We start from the raw sequence: 26,276 nt of genomic DNA, 5'->3' as shown, positions 1-26,276 counted from the left end.
CTAACAAGAGAGCATCTTGCAACTTTCCTAAGCTGATAAAAGGGGCCAAAAGAAAAAAGAAAAAGAAAAAAACCACCACCCCATAACATTGATCATGGGCTAACATCAAAGTTTTCCAGTCAAAAAAGCAGATTAGAGAGCCATATGGTTAGCTGTATGTGTTGTCGAAAGGAAAATCTGATACTACTTGATGATTCTAGAAGCTGGGAAATTTGGGAGCTGTTCTTCTCAGTCTCTATAATCTCTACAGAAAAGGGTAGTTACTTTTTTTTTAAAAAGAGCAAAGATACATTGAGCAGCCCAATACAGCAACCCTCAAAAACCCAGAATTCCCAGTTTATATGTGAGTAAAGGAGCCTCTGGGTAGAAGTATCTGTGTCAAGCTGGCCTCTCATGAATTCATTTACAACAGATGAAAATTACACATTCAGAGGGCTTTCTGCTCCAAGTGCAATGGAGAGTAGCAAACGCAACTTCCTTTAAAAAAACAAAACACCCTCCACAAACCTTTTCAAATAACGTCAGTTGGGGTTGCGCTTTTCATCCTTGAGAAGGTACAAAAACCACACCGAAAATTGGCTCCCATTTCTTTTTCTTTTCTTAAAAAAAATAACGGCCTGCTTCTCCTCAGTAAAACTGAGGTAATCTTTGTAAAATATGTCACAGCACCATAGCGGAAAAGAGGGTCAAATGTTTACAAGGTCAAGAGTTGGGTTCTGATTCTTAACTTTTGTTCCCGACCTGTGTAGCTCCTTGATCATCATCAGCCTCCGAATCCTCGGCTAACTCAAACCTCCATTTTGATTTCTCTGGTTTTGCTGCAGTGAAGGCTGAGTTTATGCAACCAAAGACCCTCAATTGTGTGGTGTCTCTGGTGGTTTCCTCACTTGGCCACTTGTATAAATTAAGCACGGTCTGGTCCCATGAGGCTGAGGAAGCTACCATCTCCCTCGCCTAGACAATCAACCATGGACCAGCTGTTTTCAAGTGACTTCTCTTTGCATTTTATTGCTAGAATGCCATTATCTGTGCAAGCAGCAACACCTACTGATGGAAAACATGGCTGAGAAATCCCACCTTTTGCAGGCCAAACAGCAAAAACCATTGATATCCAAATCTGGAGAGAATAAACAGGCCTGAACTTTAATCCAAGCAACCAACCACAGAGCTACAACCACCTACATTGATCAAGTAAACTCACCCCAACATCCAAATTAAGAGAATTTAAATCAGGACGAGACTCTCGACTGCAGTCTGGTGTTTGCTTTTCTTACATATGCCTTTTTGAGGGTGGCGTCTAATCACACAAATTTTAACAATTTGGACACTGTAATCAAAAGGTGCAGATCCTAAACCAGCCATATTTTTGAGGGGCTGAAAATTACTATTTGATTCTCGGAGTAAGGCAAAGGCCGAACTGTTGTTTTTAGGGGTGGAGAGAGATCTGCCATCTTTTCCGCTACGTCTGAAGTCTCTGTCGTTCTCCATAGAGAGCTCATAACACTGCCGACCTGCATAACAACTTCTGGCTCATAAGAAATTATGAAACTTAACTTCTCTTTTCATTAAAAAAATAAAATATTCAAGACTATCAGCTTTTATATAAAATATCAGCAAGCCCAAAAACAAAACAATTGCTGAGGTAACTTCATACCTTGAGGTAGCTTTTTTCCCTCCACATTTTCCTCTCATTTTTCTTTTTTTCCTATTTTCCCCATCCTTTTCCCTTAAAACACACAGCAATGCCTGACCTTCCTGCACACGTCTCTTTGTTGGAAGGCATAAAAAAGGACAGAAATTGCTTCAGTGTAAACAGCAAGATCCATGCAGCCGCTTCAATCTAAAATTCAAAGTTGTCAGTCGAACATTAGGAACGTGGAAAACACATTGGAACTCGATTTGCCTGCTGTTGCTCAATCCAAACAGGCCCAGTCCCAAAGGTATTGGTTAAACCTGGCCATCCAGCGAGTCAAATTAGAACAGAAGTCTTGTCTCTGCTAATATAGATGTCCATTGCAATGCAAAGATTGCTTTGCCCCACAGAACTCTTTTTCTCTGCCCTTCTTTCAGGGACGGCAAAATTTGATCCAGCATGACCCTAAACCCATGCTGATGTCAATGTGCTTGGCTTAAGATCATGGTGTTAGCTTCAAAAAGCAGGTCAAATATGCCTCTAGACTAAATCTCAATTATTTCTATGCAATTTGATTCCCAAGTTGAGAGAGCTTAAAACCCAGAAATCTTGATTTCCCCAGAATTTGCACATTCGGATTGAAAGGACCATTGCAGCAGCCTCTGAATGGAATTGAGATCTTTGGGCATGGTGTTCCACCCAAGTGAGAAAGTCATATAGTTAGCTCTCTGCCTTGGACACATAATGATTCCTCTTGGGCTAGTTTTGTTGTCCATGCTCACTACTTAGAACTGCCCTGGGGATGACAGATGTGCAAGAAACGACTAATTTGTACGCAGACTGGTACATTGCTTTCCCCAGTTGCCTCTGCAAAGGCGACTTGGCAGCTCGCCCTGCTCTTTTAAGACTAAGCAACATCGGGTGTGCCACAAGAATGGAAATCCTATGCACACTTACTTGGAAGAAAGAGCAACTGAACTTGAGTGGAACTCGCTTGCATGTAAACCTGTGTAGGTCCCAATCCTATGCACACGGACCAGGAGTTAAGCCTTCTTAGAAGCTCGTGAGTGGGCAGGGCTTATTCTACACAGCGGGGAGTCAGGCCTGCAGGTCTTTTAGGTTAACAGGGGAACGTAAACACACCCAGAAGCATACTTTGGATGATACTGCTGCAAATCCATTTTGAATCCAAATGGCAGGAAAATTAGCACTGGATTCACCTAAGTTTGAAGCTCTCTGGAGCACTGTGGGGATTGGGTGGGTCTTCTTCAGGGGAACAGCGAGATTGAACCCATCAAGTGCCTGACTGAACGCAGAGACAAAACTTTGTTCGGTAATCTGGCTGCCAGGCCGGCAGTTTCCTGTCCTTCACAGATACTCACAAATCCATTGTATTCATATTTGTATAACACATTTTTCTCTCTCTCTTTCTTTTTAAAGTTCGCGTAAGAGTGACTGGGATCAGTAACCACATTACATTCTTCTGATGTCTATATTTGGTATCGCCTCATAAAGACGTTCGACATTCCTGTGGCAGAAAAGATCTTTCCCTCCCCCCTCCCCAAAATCAAGTCATTCCAATTCTCAAGAAAACATTACTTTTGGTTTCGGTTTTAAACCCCACCCCACCCCCCGGTTTTCCCTCCCTTCCCAACCCCCAGATCGAAATCCAAATATAATGGGGTTTTTTGTTCATACTGGACTCCTCCATTTCCCTGGGAGCGGGATTCAGACACATTGGTTTGTTTTCTACAGCAGTACCCGGGGCGGGTGGTAATTTAATCCTGGGGTTCAAGGTCCTTGATAATGCTATCCTACACATGCACACCTAGGAGCAAGTCCCATTGAACTAAATGGGGCTTACCACTGAGTAGACACGCACAGGTTTTCACCATATAAGTCCCCAGGGTCACCCATTTCAAACATACGAATTAAGATCAAGGAGGAAGCCATTTGCCCTGACACACTCGGCTTTCAGGTTCTCTGGGTCAGGGCAGACATCTTTCCCTTCTTTTTGGTATAACTAAGCACTGAGGTTCCTTGAAAGTAGGGCAACGTGATACCAAAAGTGATTAGAGATGGACCCTCAACAGGTGGAGCTCCCCGGCCAAGATCTCTCTAAGTAACGCAGCACTGCGATGGGGAGGAACTTCTGAAACCCTGACCTGTTCTGGAATTAACCAAAGAGGATTTGGGGATCTAATTCTCATAGGCTGGGTGGGTGCCTGAAATCATGGGATTCTGGCCTGAGAAATTTTCGCCAACATGTCAACCAATTTCTATTCTTCTGTTCCACCCCAACCCCAAGGGTGTGGTTTTAAAGCCAGGCTATGGCTCACGTGTCATGCAATCTAAGGACCTGTGTGTATTTAAAAACAACAACCACCTTCCATTGATCTAGCATTGCTACGTTGTACAAAGACCTTTTGGGGGTTTGGGCCATCAAGGGCAGAAGCAGGAATTCCCAGCGCGGTCTCTGTGTGACCTCCGCTTGTCTCCACTGTGCCCCCTGGGGCACAAGTCCCCTAAGCAGGGACAGGTCCATGAATACACCCTCTTCCTACTCCACCCAAGGCTGCTTATGTGCATTTAAGCCACCAGCTGGCTACAGGTCTATCCTAGAGCAGGAGGTAATTTGCCAGAGGTGACCGGGGGTGGGGCAACTATAGCTTCTGTTCAACAGAACCTGGGAGCAGATGGCTATTCCCCAGAGGATTGCAGTCGGCTTTGCTCCCTAGCAAAGACCTTGACATCCATTTAAAGTCTCTAGGAAGGGACATTCCAGAGAACACTGCATAGGTTTAAGCTGCAGTGATTTCATTAGGATTTAAGCATGCTCAATTTTTCTCTGGAGAGTGTCTGGCTAGTGTGAGAGGCATGTCAGCTGCAGGCAGAAGCATAAACCCTAGAGTGTCCCTTGGAATTACGGGGATTGTGTGCGTTTAATGCAGGAAAGAGGTTTTATTTCATTTTAGTTTGATGTGGGTCTGGACTGCAGCATCAAAATTTACACCCACAAATTCAAGAGAGTGGCACCGGAGTATAAAATAACCTTTCTTAAAAACAAAAATAAAAAGACAAAGCCGCCTTAGCTTACTTAACCCTTAGGTTAAAAAAAAATTCATACGTTTTCAGCAAAAATTAAAAACTTGCTCAGTCATATCTGCTCTTCATGACTAAAATTTGGTTTGCAACCTTGGATTTTTATAAGAATCAGATGGTGCGTTTTTTTAAAAAACCCAAGTTTGGATGTTTCTTATAAAAAATCTGCCCCCCCCCCCAAAAAGCAAAAAGCTGAGTGAGTCAGATCAAGAGACGCTTCCACAATTGCAGGAAGCTTCTCTGGGTTCAAGCCACAGCTTCTTCTTTAAAAAAATCGAACTGGATATATTTAAATCTGGTGACTTGATATTTCATGAGTATTCTAATTTTCTGGGACACATTCCCATGATTTCTGTCTTTTATCAGCGATGTTTTGCATTTCACTCCACCAGGACTCCTAATTGAGTATTTGCTGACTTTGGTGGATTAAAATCTTGACATGCTTCCCCATTGCTTGATTTTCTAATTATTTCAATACTTTCCCTGTCTTAACAGCAGTTGGGTCAGGGGGGAAAGAGAGAGAGGGAGAAAGAATGCACTTATCTCCTTAATTAATTAAGGAAATTGGAGACTTTTCAAGGAAGCTGGCTCAATTCAGATACCACACCAAATACATGGTTAACAGTACAATCTTGTATGTGTTTACTCAGAAGGAAATCCCACTGAGTTTAATAGGGCTTACTCCCAGGCAAGCGACTAAGGGGTTGTAGTCTAAGGAAGCTCAACTTTGGTTTGACATACAGTGGTACCTTGGTTTGTACATGTCTCGGTTTGCATACGTTTTGGATTACAAACACGTCAAAACCGGAAGTGCGTGTCCCGGGTTGCAACCTTTTTTTGGATTACAACCCCTTTTTTTTTTTGGATTACGAACAAAAAATTTTTGGAGGCCCCATTGGTCTAAGCGTGCCTTGGGTTAAAACCTGTTTTGGTTTACAAACGGACCTCCGGAATGGATTATGGTTGTAAACCAAGGTACCACTGTACTGTCTGCCCTGACAAATCATGTTTTGTAATTTATCTGAATTGCTGGAACATAGCTACAACCCTTTCTCCAGCTCTGGAGGTCCTGGCACAGAAAAAATGGAAGCAGGAAACAGACAAGGAACTCTAAACCATCATTTTTCTCTATGTCAGGAAGCTCAAACCATCGTGTGGCTTTTCCTTTATTGCTACTATAAACCATGGTTTGGTATCAATGTTTGAATCAAGCCATTGTGTGGTATCTAGGGGGGAGACTTCTGAAAAGACAGGGTTATTGCCTTGTTTTCCCTCCCTACGTCTTTTTGTTTTTAGGACAACTGGGATTATGCGGTGGCCAATTGAAGGAGAACAAAACCCTCCCCATCGGTTGACAATTTCTAAGAAAGAAGGGGTGGAGGAAGCCTTAATATGTGGGTAGAATTCTCTGCTCAAAATATATTTTGAGGAAACCTCTCAACGACATCTGTGTGCCATTGGGATGAAAAGTTGGGAGCTGGTTTTACTTTTAGGGCAGGTATACACAAGATGGGGGCGCATGGGTCCAGATAACCCCCAACCTACTTGTGCAACCCTGCAAGTCATCCTTCCCCACATGGTGCCCCCCTTCAGACGTTTTCACCTCCATTTCCCATCAGCCCTAGCCAGCATGGCCAAAGGTCAGTGGTTGTGGGAGGTGTAGTCCAAAAAACAACACCTAGGGGGCGCAAGGTTGCGGAAGCCTGCTGGGAGTCTTAACTCAGGGCCGCAGCAAAGTGAGGGAAAACCTGAGAAGTGGGGCTGGCAGAGCAATTTTCAGTTCTGGAAACTGGTACGGAGCCGAGCGCCACCAGAAACCTAGAGATGAAAGCTGCCATGACCAAGCAAGGTGAAGTTGTGGGGTGGAAAACATGGCGACTCCACTTGCCTTTGGAGTCAGGCTGCTTTCCTGATGGCGGCGCGGTCAGCCGAAGCGTCTTCTCCCGGGACAAAACACTCGGCAGCTCCAGTTATTTGGGCACACGGCCGCAAGAAGAAACCCTGACAACCAGGCCTCACAGAGTTCCACAACCACCAACTCAAACAGAACTTGGGTCATCCAAAAAACAGGTAGAAAAGTTCGTTGGATAACCCTAGAGAATCTGGTCCCACTCCATTTTCCTTCTCCCGCTGACTGGGAAAACTAATGTGGCTTTTGTTTTTTCAACATGGGGATGTTGAGGGCAGATTAAGTTTCCCAAATAAATCCCTAAAAGTGTTTTTGATTGGGGGGAGAGGGGGTGTGATTGACATGCCTTTGCTCTGCCCTTTGTCTGGTAAAAAGCACAGCAAACTGCATGGGAGAACGCTCCCGCCCCCTCAAGCTACTGGATTGTGACAGACTGACAGACTATGGGATCCGATTAGGATTTTTCTTTTCTATTGGCCGATCCAATTCCCCTCCCCGCTCCATATTTATGTGTGTATATATAAATATACATACACATACATACATACATCCTTACATACATACGTGCTGCATGCCTGAGGAATAAACACACATACACACACATATATATATATTATATATACACACAGCATGACCGAGGAGCCAATCGCACGCTGCCTTTGGCTCGTGAGACATTACGTCACCCGTCTACAAGAAAGTTACTAATGCCCTCCTACGGTAAACTGATTCCCAGCCACTCTTAGGGGTCTGAATCAACAGCTCATCACTCTTTCGGCTTGGCTTTGTTTCATCCGTTGTCAATGTCGTCCGTTCGTCCATCACTTCCTCTCTCTCTCTCTCTCTCTCTCTCTTTTGTTTTCTCTTTCACACACCCGGGGTAAAGAAACTTCCTATTTCCTCCGTGTTTGCGTCTGGCTGTTCTGCCCCTTCTGATGCTGTTGTTTCACCTGAGCGAGGATATCGCGTATTTTGCGTTGTGCCATCTGGCAAGAAAAAGATTCGGGGAGGGGGTTGAGAGAGAGGGCAAACAGATTTACAACAATGGCACTGACCTGATATGGTGGATCAACCTTCCCCGACTGGGTGACTGCCAGATGTTCGGGACCACAACTCCCATTACCTGTGCTGGCTGGGGCTGACAAACTCCATTAAGTACAGTCGTACCTTGGAAGTCGACCGGAATCCGTCCTGGAAGTCCGTTCGACTTCCAAAACATTTGGAAACAAAAGTGCGGCTTCTGATTGGTTGCAGGAAGCTTCTGCAGCCAATCGGAAGCCGCAGAAATGAAAGAATGTTTGCAAACCGTAACACTGACTTCCAGGTTTGCAGCGTTTGGTAGCCAAAACATCCAAGTACCAAGGTGTTTGGGATCCAAGGTATGTCTGTATCTGAAGGAGTCAAGAGTTCCTGAATCTTCCAGGCTGGAAGTGGGATCTTAAGGTGCTGGGGAGTTGTGTAGAGTGGTACCCTGGGTTACATACACTTCAGGTTACAGACTCCGCTAACCCAGAAATATTACCTCGGGTTAAGAACTTTGCTTCAGGATGAGAACAGAAATTGTGCTCTGGTGGTGTGGCGGCAGCAGGAGGCCCCATTAGCTAAAGTGGTGCTTCAGGTTAAGAACAGTTTCAGGTTAAGAACGGACCTCCGGAATGAATTAAGTACGTAACCAGAGATACCACTGTAATACCGAGCTCTAAAATCCACAAAACCAACTTGGACTGAGGCAGCTGTTGGGAGCAGAGAGAGCCACCTCGCTTCCTTGTCCCTCCCATTCACATGAAATTTAGGCACTTTTGTTTGTTCAAACTAATTGATCAATGTGAGATCTGAGGAAGGAAGGAGGTAACACCTTCCCAATGTTATGTGTATAGCCCCAAACAACTTGGGTCCCAAATGTCTGGGGAATGCCTGCTCCCATTGATTTTATTGAAAATTAATACCAAAACACATTTATTTAAATAAAAAAAATAAATAAAAATAATTGTCCAGTAGCACCTTATAGACCAACTAAGTTTGTTCTGGTATAAGCTTTGGTGTGCATGCACACTTCTTCAAGTACCTTCTTCGTATCTGAAGATGTGTGCAAGCACACAAAAGCTTATACCAGAACAAACTTAGTTGGTCTATAAGGTGCTACTGGACAATTTTTTATTTATTTATTTTTATTTCGACTGTGTCAGACCAACACGGCTACCTTTCTGAATCTACATTTATTTAAAGAAAAGAAAAAAGAATGCCCCCTCACCTTCTAATCTGGCTCATGCTTTCAAGATCTCCATGTAAGTACAGTCAAACCTCAGTTGTCAAACGTAATCCGTTCCGGAAGACTGTTTGACTTCCGCAATGTTCGACAACCAAAAACTGAAAGCAGAAGCCTCAATACAATAGGGAAACTCAAAATGGAAGCCGCGTCAGATGTTCAGCTTTCGAAAATCAGTCGAAAACCAGAGCAGTTACTTCCAAGTTTTTGGGAGCCAAAACGTACGATAACAGAGGCGTTCAGGAACCGAGGTTGACTGTATGTGTGTGCATTTTCCACCATGGGGCCTTTGCGTGAAGGGAGGATTATAACTACACTCAAGAAATAAACAAACCACGGCTTATTGTGCCTGCCACACTCATTTGCACTGGGATGAAGCAAACCATGATCCCTGGCTTAGCCCCACATCCAAACCATGGTTTGCAATCGACTTCGGTCTCAACAAACCACAGTCTGTAGCCAAGGTTTGCTCTTGGTTTTCTGGTTTGGGATTTCTGGAGCAACCAGAAAGATCCCACGTTCAATCCCTGACAGTTGGAGTTTGGGCAAGAAATGTCCCCTTGTCTGAGCCCCCAGAGAGGCTGCTGTCAGTCAGTGTAAGGAATCTTAAGTTTCTGCTCCTTTACAGAAAACCCACTGACCATTTAAATTGCACATAGGCTTCCTGAACATAACATAAAACAATATTTAAGCACTTTGGAAAGAGGTTACTCCAGTCTTAGGCTTAATCGCTTCCTCTCTTCCTTGGCATGTACCAGATTCCTGCTGTTAGTTTAATAAACCATGGGTAGGCAAACTAAGGCCCGGAGGCCGGATCCGACCCAATCGCCTTCTAAATCCAGCCTGCAGACGGTCTGGGAATCAGCGTGTTTTTACATGAGTAGAATGTGTCCTTTTATTTAAAATGCATCTCTGGGTTATTTGTGGGGCATAGGAATTCATTCATTTCCTCCCAAAAAATATAGTCCGGCCCCTCAAGGTCTGAGGGACAGTGGACCGGCCCCCTGCTGAAAACGTTTGCGGACCCCTGGTTTAAACCATGGTGATTGGAATAAGTTAGGTTCAGAAACCAAGGGTTGATCTTTGCTTGTGTCAATAAACTATGAACTACAATTTGTCCTTGCTGGGCGTAACGAACTGTGTTTTTAACCTGGGAATGGGTCTTCTGATACTGCTAAACCAGCTTTTTCCAAACTGATGCCCTCCAGATTTTGTTGGGACTTAAATTCCCATTATCCCCAGGCTACGCAGGCTGGAGTTGATGGGACTTAAGAGTCCAGCACTATCAGGTGGGGGAAGTCTTTAGTCCAGTTCTTATTTATCCTCTTCCACCCACGCCAAAATGGCAAGAATGATCTATTGTGGCCCCTACCTGGCTGGCGTAGAAGTGTCCGATGATTTTGACAATGACTTGCTCGTTCTCATCGGGAGTTTGGTCCCGCGGGACAACTACTTCTGCTGCTGTCAGGTTCTGCAGCTCGTTGACCTGTCGATTGGAAAGACAGTAATGCTTAATTGCATTTTGATTTTATGAAACGAAGTAGCCCTGATTCATTTCTCCTGCACTGCTGCCGCTCCTGCAATCCAGCTTCACTCCACTTTAATAAGGCTAACAAGAGAACTTCAAGCTTGCCTGCGCTCAAGGTTCACTTAAACCATCTTATTCTGTATTCTGTAACTTAAACCCTATCAGTCCCTTCCACTTACTCCTACAGACTCTTAAAAATAAGACTGGGTTCAAAGGTAACCACGCTTTCAACTAACCATAGTTAAAACTTCATGGTTTGTGTTTCAGGCATGCAAATTATGGTTTTAGAGGTTTCTTCCTCCTTCTCCCCTAATATTTCTGGACGCTGTTCTAAACAGTACCCTATGAGGGCACAGCATCACCCCAAACAATGGTTTTGTCAGTGCAAATGTAACACCACAAACTGTTACGTTATGCCCAAACCACTGTTGGCAAAACACTTCCAGGCATGACTTCAAAACATTCCTTGCTAGTCACTTGCATGCCCCTTTTTGTCAAGACAGTGTTGATTCCGGTATCATAAGAAACTATGGTCTGTCATTGTGTTTCTGACAGAAGCAATAAGAAATCACTCAAACATAAAAATCGAGAAAGAATGGGATTGTTTTAAAAATTAAGTATGATTCCCAAAGTAATACTTGGATGTGCCTAGAGTAAATTTCACAAAAACATAGCAGAGGAAAGATATTATATAAAGAGAAGGATGAAAGTTTGCTAGAACACAGTACAAAGATAAGGAATTAAAGAGAAATGATGAAGCCGTAAAGAGGTAGGGGGAAGTCAGCTATTGTATTAGTGAAATGAGATTGGATAGAAGAATGTATAGATTATGTATGTTATATATGTTAATAGAGAAGAAAATATGATGTGGGGGGGCGAAACTATGGTCTAGTTCTGTTAGGATTCAACCACTTCTAAACACTTGGCAGGTGTCAAAGTGTGAACCATGTCCCAGCTTTAACTTATAGCATGCTTGCAGGCTCTCAATAAGTAATAATCAATAATAAGCAAACACCATCACTGTGAGACACACTCCACACGCCATCTTGGGTCATGGCAGTGCCAGTGGTCTGACCCCAAACCAGACCTCAGCAGTCCTGACTTACCGTTTTGCCTCCTTTGCCAATGACTCTCCCTGCGGCCGAAGCGGGGACTCGGATGTGCGTCTCTAGCTTCACTTCTTCTTTGGGGCCAAAAAAGTTTTCCTCTTTAAGCTTGCCATAAATCCGCCCTTGAGCCTGAAGGGTGGGGAGGAAATGAAGAGACCAGGAGGATATTAATCGACCAGTTCCGGGGACATCCCTGGCCTTGTCCCAGCCTAAGAGACTCAGCACTGGTTATACAGTCATACCTTGGAAGTCGAACGGAATCCGTTCCAGAAGTCTGTTCAGCTTCCGAAACGTTCGGAAACCAAAACACAGTTTCTGCAGTCAATCGGAACCTGCGGAGGATGTTTGGCTTCCAAAAATAGTTTGCAAACCAGAATACTGACTTCCGTGTTTGCGGCATTCGGGAGCCAAAATGTTTTGAGAACTAAGTTGTTCGAAAACCAAGGTACAACTGTACAGTGGTACCTTGGGTTAAGTACTTAATTTGTTCCGGAGGTCCGTACTCAACCTGAAACTGTTCTTAACTTGAAGCACCACTTTAGTTAATGGGGCCTCCCGCTGCCACCGCCGCGTGATTTCTGTTCTCATCCTGAAGCAAAGTTCTTAACCCGAGGTATTATTTCTAGGTTAGCGGAGTCTGTAACCTGAAGCGTATGTAACCTGAAGTGTATGTAACGCGAGGTACCACTGTATTTTAAAACTTTCAGGGACAGGCTGGTTGGGGAGGAGTGGGGGGAGCTGCCAGCCCAACAGCCCCCCAGGGAGGGCACCAAATATGACACCTGAGAGCGTGGAGCCTGGTGGTGGGCCACTGAGGAGCAGTCAGCAGATGGGACAAGCTGGGAGCTGATAGAAATGGGAGACTTGAGTGATCAAGGAAGGGTCAGGAGAAGGCGAGCCCTCCAGGATTGGAAGCTGAGAGTCAATGCATGTGACTAAGACAAGTCCCAAGTCCTGCTGTCTTTCCTCCCTACTTGAGGAGGGTCCTGCACATTGCTGAGCAACAGGCCAGACAAGTCCAAAGGAGGAGCCCACCCCCTTCGACACAGCCTTCATCTGCCTGGGAGAGATCCAGAGTGAGAGGCTAGAAGGGAGGGGCACGCCTAGAGCTTAGTGTCAGCCACACCGCCGTTGAGTTAGTTGCTGTCTTGTTGCTCACTGAGAGCTCCATGACAAAAACCCCAATAAATAATCATAAATAAATAAGAATAAAAATCTGTACCCCATTGTAACTATCCAACCTCCCAAAATTCCAATGCCTCTTGCGATGGTTTGACCCCTTTCTGTTTTAACAGTACAAATTCTACAAACACCCTCCACATCTTCCCAAAATCATTTCTCCTGCGTATTCCCCGTTTTACCTTAATGGCACATGTTAATTTATCATTAATAGCTATACCCCACACCTCTTTGTACCATTCTTCCATTTTATATTCTGCTTGCCCCTTCCACTTCCTAGCTATCATAATCCGTGCAGCTGTCAATAAATTTGTGAGCAAGTCCTTCCTAGCCTGCAAATCTTCCACTCCATCGTAAAGTGATAATAATGCTACCTCTGGACTTTTGGTCAGCTTTAACCCAGTGACTTCTGTTATCTCCCTAAACACCCTTTGCCAAAAAATACAGTTCATTTTTCTGACTGTTGCTTCCCTTATTATTGAAATGTGGATGGTAATCTCCTCAGGGCAGAGACCTCTCTCTCTCTCTCTCTGCTTGTGTTACTCTGTAAAGCATTGTGCATATGGATTGTGACACAATCGTGGTGATTAAATAATGATAAAAAACCAGTAACGGTAACATCTGGTTCTGCAAACTGATCTCACAGTGGCCAACTGGATGCCTATTTGAAGCCTGCGACAGGGTCTGAGTAACGGCACTCAGTAAATAATGAAGATGATGCATGTAATCATGTTTAAGTCCCCCTGTGGCCACTGATCTGTAAGAAGGGAGGAAAGAAACCTTGAATTGGGCTTCCGGTGGTCCAGTGATGATCACCATTCGCACTTTGGAATCTGGCGTCTCTGGAGGAGCAATCTGAAGGACACAAGAGGAAGAACAGAAGAGCCATTTATCAGCAAAGCCTGGGATTCATTCCCCATCCCTCTACTCCCAAGATACTGAGTTCAGGCTGAACTGAGCCAAAGGATGATCCATCCATTCCTGATGGCAATTATTGTGATTGTTATTTATTAGATGGCATGCCCTACACCTTCCTCTAAAGGAGCCCAGGGCAAGACAGCTGCAGAAATCAATTAGAGAAGGGCCACAGCTCACTGGTGGAGTGCATGCTTTGGTTGCAGAAAGAAGGTCCCCGATCATATTCCTGGCATATCCAGGTAGGACAAGAAAAAGCCTCTCCAACCTAGAAAACAGCTGACAGTCCATGTGGACCAGGGGTGAGGAATACTTTTGGCTCAGAGCCAGATCCTTCGCAGTATTGGCCTCACATGCCAAACCTGACAAGTAGGCAGGCTATCTTAAAGCACTTTGCAAAAGGGCTCTTTGAGGTAGCCCCACAATTCTCCTTTAAGCAGGCAGGCAATGGGCAGGTACCTGCCATGCACAAGGCCTGAACCAAGATGGACACAACTTCTCTGTTCCTTTCTTATTAAATTATACACTGTTTCTGTTCAGTTTCCTCAGGATTTCTTCTCTCTCTGGGCATTCTCTGTGTTATTTACCTGACTTTGCTAACAGGGGGGTGGGAAGAAATAAAAGGAAATTTGCATCACTCTTGGCAAACTGGCTGCGCCTTTCTAAAAAAAAGATTTGCTGCACATTTTAAGAAACTCTCTAGCATAGGAAGCAGAACAGACAGTGCCACTAAGCTGCATCAACACAAGTGTAATGGCATAATCCACTGGAAAGCTCCTGCATGAACCAAATGATGCCGATCAGCTTGGATAGCTCAGTTGGTTAGAGCATGGTGCTGATAATCCCAAGGTTGCAGGTTCCATCCCTGATGGGACAGCTGCGTTTTCCTGCACTGCAAGGGATTGGACTCTACAACTCTCTGATTCCAGGTTGTTCTTCCACAACTCCCCTGAAGTTCAAATGGGACCCCGGGGTGCCTACTTTGTTTTCTAGCACCATCATGGCTTGCATCAAACAATAGGGATTAAACAGAATGGAACGGGCACCTTAATGGAGGCACTTGCGAATCTGGAGAGCTGTTTGATGTGCTGTCCCTTCTTGCCGATGATCGCACCCACAGCCTGGGCAGGAATGAAGACGTGCACCGTCTCTTGCTCAGGAGGCTGCCGAGATAAAAGTTTCTGGGGTCACCAGTCAGTATCAGTCCAACGGGATATCCCAAACTGCTAGGTTTGAAACTGTTGTCTGCCATGCACCCACCATTGGCTGACTTGCTATGATGTCACAGAATGTTTAGTGCATGGGCTTGTTTGTTTTGGCAGAACTTGCGTGTGATTTTGTCTGAAGCTCACACACACTACAGGAAAAGGAAAGCTCTATGCTAGTGCATGTTTTGCGTAGGTTGAGCTCAAGCTTACCAAAAAAGAGCTGTATGGGGCTGCTCCAGAGACACTACTTGGGGGAGGAGGCACCGCATTGGAAGAGGCAGGAAAGAGGCCAACGGCAGCTAGGTTCAGCCCAGGTATCAGGTGCGACTGTAGCTAAAAGAAAAAGAGAGCGAGAAAATGTAATATGGCAAGCAAAATATTCATTTTTACTGTGAATTCGCTGTCAGCGCTGAAACACTTCTCGCAGTGCAGCGGTTTTGTCTTACTTTTTGCAAACTGGTTTAATCAATTTGTCCTGCTTTAGACAGCCAAGAAAGCAGCCAAAGGCTCTGTATAATAAACTTCTGCACCCATGGAAACACGTTTGAGCACAGGTGGCGTCTGTACAGTAATTAGGGGACCAAAACACACTTTAGCACATTGCCACTTTCCATCATGCACCCAGGTTTCAGCTGCTCAAGGTAAACAAAGAGAAACTGTTCCGCAACCCCAAAGCAGTGAACCCGAAACATTTATTATTATTATTATTATTATTATTATTATTATTATTATTATTATGAAGCACGGTGCAGCACAAGCTATAAAGTGGGAGCAGAGAACTCGGAAGCAAGCTCACGTCACTCTTGGAATTCCTCAGGTGGCTTTAGGCAAGCCACCGTGGTGCAACTCACACAATTTGGCAATGAAGGGCAACACTGCAGACTTATGGGCCTTGGACAACCTCCTTTCTCCATTCACATGCATAGGTCCCTGTGGCGAACACACAGGGCCCCCGGACGTTTGACGGTCTATTGACCCTGTGCCACCACTGTGATTGCTTTCTTCGCTGCCCCCAACCCGTTTCTCCTCACGGGTACACACGGAGTCCAGACAGTTGTTAACATTAACAAATAATCAAGTTTATTTTATAGGCATGAACAAGCTTATGGTTTCAGTTAATTTTTCTTGGCAGATTCTTATTCTTAATTCCTTAACTGTCCTATACGTTCCTAACAACTTTAAACTGATTATTCCAACTATCTATCTGACTCCACCTAACAATTCCTCTCACTCCCTCACCACACAACTCGGCCAACCCACAGACTTAACCTCCCTCTTCCTTCTTCAACTCTCAACTGACTTTCACACCACTCCAACTCTCACTCTTAACTCCTCCTTTCAGTTTCTCTCTGGCCAATCACATCACACGCATTTAACCCTTTCCTTATGACCCACCTAGGAGGCAAATGCCACATACCCCTCCCTCCACTTCCTGCTTCTTGCTAACTACAGTCAGTGTCAAGCTACGGTGGGTGTTAATCTTGGAACAGCTGTTTGCACTCTAGAGGTCTGGAGGTAAGGAGCTAACCTGAGATTGAAAATTCAGGCTTCACCGCAAACTATGGCTAGCAAAAACCAGAGAGGAGGGAGCCCAGGTGCAAGATGGAAGAAGTAGGAGCTCGGAAACCCACAGAGATGCTGCTGTTTGCCAAACCATGGTATGACATTGGCCTGGTGCAGATATTCATGTTCTAGCTTAATAATCCAGGTTGTGCACACTTGCACATAACCCCTTTGCTGCGGCTTTCCTCCTGCCTTCGCATGAGTGCAGGAGAAGACAGGAAGTTGCAATCAACCACAGCTTCCTGTTACCTTCTAATTGGGAACTTCAGTTCATGGCATCCAAGCAAGCCAGGATCAGAAGCCAGCTTTACAACACAGCGTAAGGTTGACTTATGAATTCTGGCTTGTTTCGAAGCTATCAACCATAGCTCCCGCTTTGCGTGTTAACAGGAAGCTGCGGTTAACTGTGGCTTCCTGGCTTTTTTGTTCACTTGTGCCAAAGGAGAATCAAAAGGGCTGCCCATTATTTGCACACTGGGCATTAATATCCCATTGCCTGTGTTCATTAAGCCAGAGACTGATTCCCCATATGCAACCAATACATCAGAATTAAGTCTTTCTCAGTCTCCATCGACCATAGAGTGAGAATAACAACGCCTACTGATTATTGTAAAGATTACTGCAATCCAAACATTCAAAAAGCCCTATGTCAATATTAAATATTGCTACTACTACTACTAGGGCCTTCTTGGCAGTGGCGCCCACCCTGTAGAACGCCCTCCCGTTAGATGTCAAGGAAATAAACAACTATCTGACTTTTAGAAGACATCTGAAGACAACCCTGTTTAGGGAAGTTTTTAATGACTGGTGCTTTATTGTGCTTTTAATTCTGTTGGTAGCCGCTCAGAGTGGCTGGGCAAACCCAGCTAGATGGGCGGGGTATGAATGAATGAATGAATAATTGGTGGGTTCATTTGCGACCAACCTTCTCTGTTTCAGAGCCTCTGCTTCAAATCAAGAGAAATGAACATATTTCCTTCTTAAAAGTTATTCCTCCACCTTGTCACTTAGCAGCCTCTCTTTTGACCACTTAACTTATTATAATGTTGCAACCAAGTTAGCAAAAGTTTCTAGTCCACAAGAATTTCTATCATCGCACCTGCCCATCTGCACCTTACTTTATCTGTCATAAGATTATAACCTATAAAAGGAAAAGTAAGTATGGCAGGGAGGAACCAATGCTATTCAAAGTAACAATGCAGAACCCAAGGCCTAAGACAGGCATCCCCAACCGTCAGCCCTCCAGAAGTTTTGGCCTACAACTCCCATGATCCCTAGCTAACAGGACCAATGGTCAGGGATGATGGGAGTTGTAGTCCAAAACATCTGGAGGGCTGACGGTTGGGAATGCCTGGCCTAAGAATTAAGATTCCCAGGTCCACAACCAACTAGGGAATGGCTTTTGAAGGATAACATATTCATACAAAGCAGCTGAATGGATTTCAGAGCCTTTTGATGGAAAGCCGGCGATTCCAAGACAGACAGCAGTAGCCCTAGATGGGCTGTCTTTAGAGCTTCTGAATGCCCAGAGAAGGTGCAACATAAGCAGACTCACACTCATAGCCGCCACATCGTTCTCATAGGCTTCTCTCACTTTCTTCATGATCTCTTGCTCGGCTTTGCAGCAGTTCTCAATGGAGCCCTTCACAGTGATGGTCCTTTCAGGGTTGTACAGGGTCAAATCCTGCAGCCTGGGGAGGAAAGGAAGCATCAGCCTTTCATGCAAGTGTCCCCAAATCCTTGCCTAACTTGGAGCAACATGCATAATCTCATTTCAATGTTGACTGCTGCTTCGTGCAAAATACGTCTTTCAAAAAAAACACAACTTTTTTTTTTTAAGTGAGTGCACACTGGCCCACAATGCACCTCAAGTTTCCAGGACTTATGGTGGGCAGGGAAGTAACTAACTGAGGGGAGAGGACAACAACACACGGTACAAATATACCCCTTGCCCAACAGTATTGGCGGGAAACTCTTGAGGTAGATTATGAAGGAATAAAATAGAAACTGCTCCTGTGTGGATGAAGGGAAAAAGATTCAACACTCCATAGCGCCCTAGTGTGAAGACAGCCCAATTTGAATACAATACTTTTTTATATATAAAAAGGGGGTCAAAATGAAAGGGGGTGAGAGGACAGAATGGAGAAGAAAGCCTTACGAAGAGATGGTGATCTTTGTCTCTGTGTCCTGCTCCACCTTCTTCAAGTTGCGGCCTTCTTTGCCGATCAGCCGTCCCACAAAGTTGTTATGGGCTAGGATTTTCAGGGGCACTTCATCAGCCCTGTGTGAGGGGGGAGAAGTTGGGGGGGAAGGGGTGAAATCAGAGGATTGGACTCTCACATTCTGACATGCTCCTGAGGTCAATTCCAGGCAACCTCTTACACTTTGGGACACCAACCCCTGAATAGACAGGCCTCTTCTGGAAGCTGTAGGTGGACTGTCTCGTCAGAGTAGTGCATGCTCTAGTTATCTCCCGCTTGGACTACTGCAATGCGCTCTACGTGGGGCTACCTTTGAAGGTAACCCGGAAACTACAACTAATCTAGAATGCGGCAGCTAGACTGGTGACTGGGAGTGGCAGCTGAAACCATATAACAGCAGTCCTGAAAGACCTACATTGGCTCCCAGTATGTTTCCAAACATAATCCAAAGTGTTGGTGCTGCTCTTTAAAGCCCTAAGCGGCCTCAGTCCTGTATACCTGAAGGAGCATCTCCACCCCCATCACTCAGCACAGACACTGAGGTCCAGCTCCGAGGGCCTTCTGGCGGTTCCCTCACCGCGAGAAGTGAGGTTACAGGGAACCAGGCAGAGGGCCTTCTCGGTAGTGGCGCCTGCCCTGTGGAACGCCCTCCCATCAGATGTCAAGGAAATAAACAACTATCCAATAAGCCAACACCACACTTTGTGCCAACGATAGCCCACAGCCTTACGTCTTGGTGTCTTTTGCCTCCTTCTGCATGATTTCCAAAATCATCTTGCAAGCGGCAGAACAGCCCTCTGGGGTCGAATGGATACTGATCGCTTTCTCTGCTGCCCCGGCGTTTTCCTTCCGGTGCACGTCGATTCTGCAGGGAAGGGAGAGAAGAGCCAGATGCTTGAGTAGCAAAACTCGGAAAAGGAGGACCACAGCATGCGCCCAAAGAACCAGAAACCCAAAGTCCACCCAACAGATGCTTCAGAAACTTGACTCCCCTTGGCTGCTCCTCTGCCTCTGCCCAGGCTCTCCATCTTTACTACAAATCTTACAATCCTTCTCTTTTCTCCCTTCCATATCCATCTTGTCAACCTCAGGAAGATCTGTAAAACTCCCTGGGCAAGAACAAGGCCATTTGCAGGCCTTCTTAGACATACAGTAAAGGAACATTTCTGCAGTAGAAGTAATTTTGAATCTCGAACAATGAACAATGGAGCTCTGGGACTGGGACTGAGGTGGCCTGCGTTAAAACTCCTCCTCAGCCATCAAGCTCACTGGGTTAGTTCCTGGGCTAGTCCCTGTCTCTCATCTTAAGCTATGTCATGAGGCTGCAGTGAGGGGAAAGGGAAAGAGGAAATTGTTTTCTTAGAGAAAGGGTAGCACAAAAAACGAAATAATATATCATTTCCCAGTGGGCTGGGTCTCCATGAGCCAGGTAACAATGAGGGGAACATATGTACCTCACAGGGTATGGCACTCCACAAACGGGGGACCATCACTGAAAATATCCTGTGGCAGGTCAAGAATGTGTGCGTGTGTATACACACACAAGACACGTATATATTATATAAAGACACATACACACCCTTGTAAATAAATAAATGTCCCAATGTGCCACCCTTAACAGCACCCACATCTGCAGCCTGAGGTGCCTTCTAGGCCCAAGAGCAGGCACACTTTGGTTCTCTGAATCCCAATCCCCAGGCCTCTGACCCTCCAGTCTTAACAGCTTAAATCCTTCTGGGCTAAGTTTCCACCAGAGCATACTCCAAGTTGCTTTATTTGCCTAGGGAGAAGGAGAAGATGGCGCCTCCCATATACCAACTGGGCTTCAACAGCGTCAACAGGACAGGGCCTTCCACTCTGCCTAAGCCCTGCAGGACATCCAAAGGGATGCGACACAGCTTGCCTGGCACACACACCACTGTGCCTTCCAGCACCTCACCACCCAGTGTCTGAGGCAGACATCTCACTCTGCCCAACGATAGGGCTGGCCTTGTGTCCCATGCAGCCCCTAGCACACTACCGGCAACAAATCAGTGCAAAGGTGTAGCAGTAAGCAAGCGGGGTTGCTATGGAAACACTTGCTAAGCTAGCAGGGCCTTACTTGGACTGCGTCTGCTTGGTGATGTTGCGGATGGTGGCACCTTCTTTGCCAATGATGGCTCCCACATACTGGGTGGGAACGAGAAGGCGGAGGGGAATGTCTACTGGCTGCTGTTTCACGGGTGCTCCTGAAGCCACGGGTGAACCTTGCCTCGGGGCGCCCCGTGATCCAAAGCCCCCTCGGCGCCCATTCTCTGCACCCTGGGCAGTTTGTTCATCGGGGATGTAGGAGACCTTCAGTGCGTGGTTTTCCAGTTGGTGGCCGTTTAGTTTCATAATGGCTCTGAAGACAAGACAGACAGATACACAGAGAGAGAAGCCGCTCAATTAACTCCACTTAAAACTAAAATCAGCACATCTGCAGTCAAAAGAACTGTCTGGTTAGTTAAAATCTGCATGTGAAATCAAACCCTACTACTACTGTGTGCAGTTTTGCCCTGGACCACTCCTCAGCTTGTCCTGAGGTTTTAATCCCCAACCAGCTGACAACTTTTCCTTCCCTCACAGAAGCTGGACTTCAAACTACTCTCTGTTCCACGCCACCACCACACCAGCTCTGCCAATTCACACACCAGAGGCTTCACTATGAGACGCACCACATGCTATATTATTATAGTAAATAAAAAGGGATGGAGTCATGGCAAGGCTGATATATAAAGCAGCCAAGAACATATAGCAACAAGGCCATTTTGAAAAGCCAGAAGGTTCCTCCTGCATCTGCCCCCATCCCCTGTTGAAACCCACAAGCCCTCTTCCCTCTTCCGATTGCCACAGCTGCTTTCCAGTGATTTTTTTTTTTTTTTGCTCTTTCCTTATTCACTTCTGACAAAGGGAAAGGAAGCTGATATATGGGCAGTTCTCTCCCCTCCACCACCATTAATTTGAAATAGCCATCAGTAATGGCATTTTTAAAAAATCGCTTCATACCCTGACGTTTTTTATCGCTACACGTTAAGATTTTGTCAAGATGTATATTTCACCTTAAACTAAATGTGATGAAACGGTTTTGGAGGTGGAGAATGAATGAAGGAATACACCCACACACCCGTATTTTTTCCGTCTATAAGATGCCCCCATCTATAAGATGCCCCCTAATTTTTGACATTATTTTTAAGGAATAAAACCTAGTCTTATACACGGAAACATACGGGGTATGTGTGCATGTATACATATACATACACACACACACTCATTCTCTGGCCTTGCTTTCTTAAGGCATGCTGTAATCCTAGATCTCTAAGGCGTTTACCACAAACAAACAAACAAACAAACAAGCTTCTTTATTTATTTACAGTGGTACCTCAGGTTAAATACTTAATTCATTCTGGAGGTCCGTTCTTAACCTGAAACTGTTCTTAACCTGAAGCACCACTTTAGTTAATGGGGCCTCCTGCTGCTGCGTCGCTGGAGCACGATTCCTGTTCTCATCCTGAAGCAAAGTTCTTAACCTGAAGCACTATTTCTGGGTTAGCGGAGTCTGTAACCAGAAGCGTATGTAACCTGAAGCGTATGTAACCTGAGGTATCACTGTATTTGAGGTAAAATCATCAGAGATCTAGGATTACAACATGCCTTAAGAAAGCAAGGCCGGAGTATAATTTTAGCAATGGGCTGCAGTTCCGCACAGCCACCTATAGATGGGGGTGTTACCATTAACAAGGCCACATTATGGGACAACCTGGTAACACATCCCAGCATCCCAACACATGGCGGCGGCTGCTGCTACCTTTAAATCTGATACTGCAATTCTTTTTTTCTTTTAATGCTGCTGCAACCCCCGCTATTTCTACACATTGCATCATGGCAGGGGGAGAGATGCTTCTGTGCTCAGAGTTTGGTGATGAACTGCCATGTTTTTGCTCAATCGCTTTTTACAAGCCCAGTCATGGTCACCCAAATAGCCTCCCTGTGGTGTTCTTCTGCCGTTTCTCATGCTGCAGAAAGCCAACCATTGCTGAGGTGGGAAGAGAGCTTTAAACCTCCCTGTCCAGCCCAGTATTTGCATGGAGAGGCGAACCACCCCTCCCCTCTCCAGCCATCAGATAGATCACCTCCTTAGCTGACCTGCACAGATCAATTGAGGAGAGGGCTGTTTGCCTCTATTTGGGAGACTAAGTCACCACTGTCACACAACCCTGAGAATGTTGTCCCCAGAAGAGGAAGAAAATGTTAATCAACTGTGTTACAGTCCAAACATTGCTTTGATATCACTTTTTGGGGGGATGAGACATATAAATGCACTTAAATAAATACAGTGGTACCTCGGTTTAAGAACAGCCCTGCTTACGAACGATTCAGTTTACAAACTCCGCAAAACCAGAAGTAGTGTCCCAGTTTGCGAACTATACCTCGGTCTAAGAACGGAATCCGAATGGTGGAAGGGCACCAGCGGCGGGAGGCCTCATTAGGGACAGCGCCTCCGTTTAAGAACGGACTTCCGGAACGGATTAAGTTCGTAAACCGAGGTACCACTGTAATAAACAAGTCACAGACTTTGCAACAGAAATAAATTAAGGAGGCAGGCAGCAGCAAATGTATTTTGGGGGTTTTTTTTGCCAGCCACAGAATTCGAAGCCCTGCACAGAATTGTGAACACACCCAAGGACCAAGTCAGATAACAATTACAAGCCAATAAGGTACTTAAAAAACTCACTGTCTGGTCTGCTCCCGGTTGGAGTAGGTGACGTTGACAACCGCCGTCTCACTGTCCGTATTCACTTGCACGAGGAGGAAGAAGAAATCTCGGTTAGCTAAAGCAGGCACCCATATCATCGATCAAAATAACTCTGTATAAAACAAGCTCAATCCTCACCACGCATGAGAGAAAGCAAGGGCTTGAGCTTAAAGAAGTTTGTTTTTTCACAATTCCAGCAGATTGCACCACAGGAGTGGTGTCAGGATCACCAGGCACCTGCTGACAGCCCTGGGCTAAGAAGGACCCACAACGAACCCTGCCATTTCCGCTAGGTATTGTGTGTGGCATTATTGCAGCCCCTGTTGTATGCGGTGACATATATGTGTCTGAACCCACACACATGTCCAGCACTCACATGTATTCATACACGCATACCACAAAGAGGTTTGAGATCTTCTGCTAGAGTTATAACATGTGTCGGTTTATGAATATGCATTTCACCCTTAACCATATGCCACAAATTCTATCCTGAGCTGAGTCTATGCAGTATGTTATGCTGTAACCTCACACCCTGAGATCGCTATGTGTAAGGAACAGCAGTCCAGAAATCTGGTGAATGAATGAATGAATGAATGAATGAATGAATAGCAAAGGGGTCGGAATGTCATCTGTCAGGTATTGAGTCTGTTGAGATTCCTGCATCGCAGGGGGTTGGACTAGATGCTCCTCAAGGTCCCCACCCTACAATTCTATGATTAAAGGTAAAAAAAAGGTACAGGACCCCTGGATGGTTAGGTCCAGTCAAAGGTGACTATGGGGTTGTGGTGCTCATCTTGTTTTCAGGCTGAGGGAGCCGGCGTTCGTCCACAGACAGCTTTCTAGGTCATGTGGCCAGCAAGACTAAACCGCTTCTGGCACAACAGGACACCGTGATGGAAACCAGAGCGCACAGAAACACCGTTTACCTTCCCACCGCAACAGTACCTATTTATCTACTTGCACTGGTGTGCTTTCGAACTGCTAGGTTGGCAGGAGCTGGGACAGAGCAATGGGAGTTCACCGCATTGTGGGGATTTGAACCACCGACCTTCTGATCGGCAAGCCCAAGAGGCTCAGTGGTTACAGCCTATTTCATCCATTGCCCTGGTCTGGTTCCTGTCTTTTGCTCCAAGGCCCACCCATATACATTCTCTGAAACATCTCAAAGGTCGTTACCTTGTTCACAGTTTTCCACAGTACCATACTGAGCTAGCAAACCATCCAGAACCTATTCAAATGTGGAAGAAACAAAAAGAAGTGGTTTGTGGAAGAGAAATAAAGAGAAAGAGTTACACAGAAAATTTCACCAAAGGTAAAAATCAGGAAAGGAAGCACCAAAAATGAAGGACGAAACAACAACAGCCCACAGGAGACGAAGAACTCACTTGCATTGTACATTTAAGGTCGTGCCTCCCCCCCCCCCCAAAAAAAAACACCACCACCCTGGGGAGTCTGGAGCTTGTAAAGTGTGCTGTGAGTTGCTAGGAGACCCCCCTATTCCACTTCCAGAACTACAATTCCCAGAGTTCCCTGGGAAGAGGGATTGATGACCAGTTGGATAATTGTAGCTCCGTGTGATGGGAAATAGGAATATCCTGACAACTCTCAGCACCCCTAACAAGCCACAGTTCCCCGGATTCTTTAGAGGGTGCCCTGAGTGTTTGAAGAGGCAAGGTTACTTTCTTAAATCTATACTGAAGATGGAGCCAAGGTCTCAAAGCGGAGCTCAAAAAACCTGAAAATGTACTCATACGGTATGTAAGCATGCCTCTGCATTTCAGCGGTTAGATTAGCTAAGTAGCATGCACCATTGTTTAGGAAATGCATGCGTTGCAAGAGGGAAACTCCATTTAATCTGGTCTCTTTCCTTTCGCTCCAGAGGGATTCTTTTCTTTGCAACGGAAGGGAATCGGAAAAATCTAATAATCTCCATTGCTCTGCCCCATTCACACATCTCAAAGTATCCCAAAGCTCACTCATCCAGCATGCAGCTTCCAGTTTATTAAAAAGACATTTCAGACACAGATGCTAAGACTACGCACTTGTCAGAGACCTCACTTACCTCCCATCGTAACTGAGGGGGGATGTTCCTTATCTGAATTTTGCGGCTCCTAAAACAAAGGATAAATATTATTTGTTTGTTTGTTTGTTTTCTATACCGCCCTATACCCGAAGGTCTCAGGGCGGTTCACATAATTTTAATTATTGTACTGTAGGATTAACATCTGATAAGGCTCCTGTGACCTTAAACATCTTTATGACATGCAGAAATTCAACAGATGAAGCTTTCCTCGGTCTTGATCTGCAATTGTGCCCCAAACCATTTTTAGTGTTTCTTTTGAAGATTTCGAGGCTGCCCTATGAAGGACATTTCCTCTCTGATCCATTTACAAAATGAAAATACATTTCCACGTGCAAAAATCAAATAAACACAAATTCCGCACCTCCACAAATCCCAGGAACAATAATCCTGTACTAGAAAACCAATCTGAAAATTACGTCTGACAACAATGCTACAAGATTCTCTAGAGAGGACCTCAAGGCTGCTCCACGTATACTGTAAAAGAAGGCTGTCTACAGATTACAAAATAATAAGAAGCTAGAATGAATCTGGTGCATTCAACGTTTGCATACCCATGAACAGTGCCCATGAACTTAGCACTTGTACGGTGTGCGCCAGACCTCTGCAACAAACTTATTAAGATCGTCTGCCCCCAGAGGCTTATGGACTTAATTGGCTTTTAAAAGACTCTGGAAACTCATTTTACAGATAAAAATGCCTCGCGTCCAACCCAACGGGCTGTATGCATGGCCGGTCCTGCACCAGACACGTCCAGTCCACTGCCAGGTCATATCTGGTCAGATAAGGAGAGCGCTACTGTTGCCTGTTTC

General features: G+C 45.3%; 1 protein-coding gene across 4 annotated transcripts in view; it reads right to left on the bottom strand.

Moving 5' to 3' along the window:
- Positions 1–276: 276 nt before the first annotated feature.
- IGF2BP1 (insulin like growth factor 2 mRNA binding protein 1) overlaps positions 277–26,276 on the bottom strand; it is a 70,064-nt gene continuing 44,064 nt past the window's right edge. The window contains exons 3-15 of one of the 4 annotated variants that reach the window (XM_082194394.1): positions 25,447–25,495; positions 24,561–24,612; positions 23,364–23,427; positions 20,712–20,993; positions 19,341–19,475; positions 18,568–18,690; positions 17,965–18,100; positions 15,057–15,173; positions 14,685–14,801; positions 13,504–13,578; positions 11,542–11,673; positions 10,280–10,393; positions 277–7,627 (exon numbers count right to left, since the gene is read on the bottom strand). In XM_082194394.1, the coding sequence (XP_082050520.1) occupies positions 7,535–7,627; positions 10,280–10,393; positions 11,542–11,673; positions 13,504–13,578; positions 14,685–14,801; positions 15,057–15,173; positions 17,965–18,100; positions 18,568–18,690; positions 19,341–19,475; positions 20,712–20,993; positions 23,364–23,427; positions 24,561–24,612; positions 25,447–25,495 (1,489 nt within the window). In that variant the 3' untranslated portion in view covers positions 277–7,534. The other 3 variants (XM_082194393.1, XM_082194396.1, XM_082194395.1) reach the window with 3 other exon arrangements.

This window comes from Podarcis vaucheri (assembly GCF_965113315.1).
Source record: "Podarcis vaucheri genome assembly, chromosome: 13".
NCBI classification, from domain to species: Eukaryota; Metazoa; Chordata; class Lepidosauria; order Squamata; family Lacertidae; genus Podarcis; species Podarcis vaucheri.
This window is presented reverse-complemented; position numbering and strand designations above follow the sequence as displayed.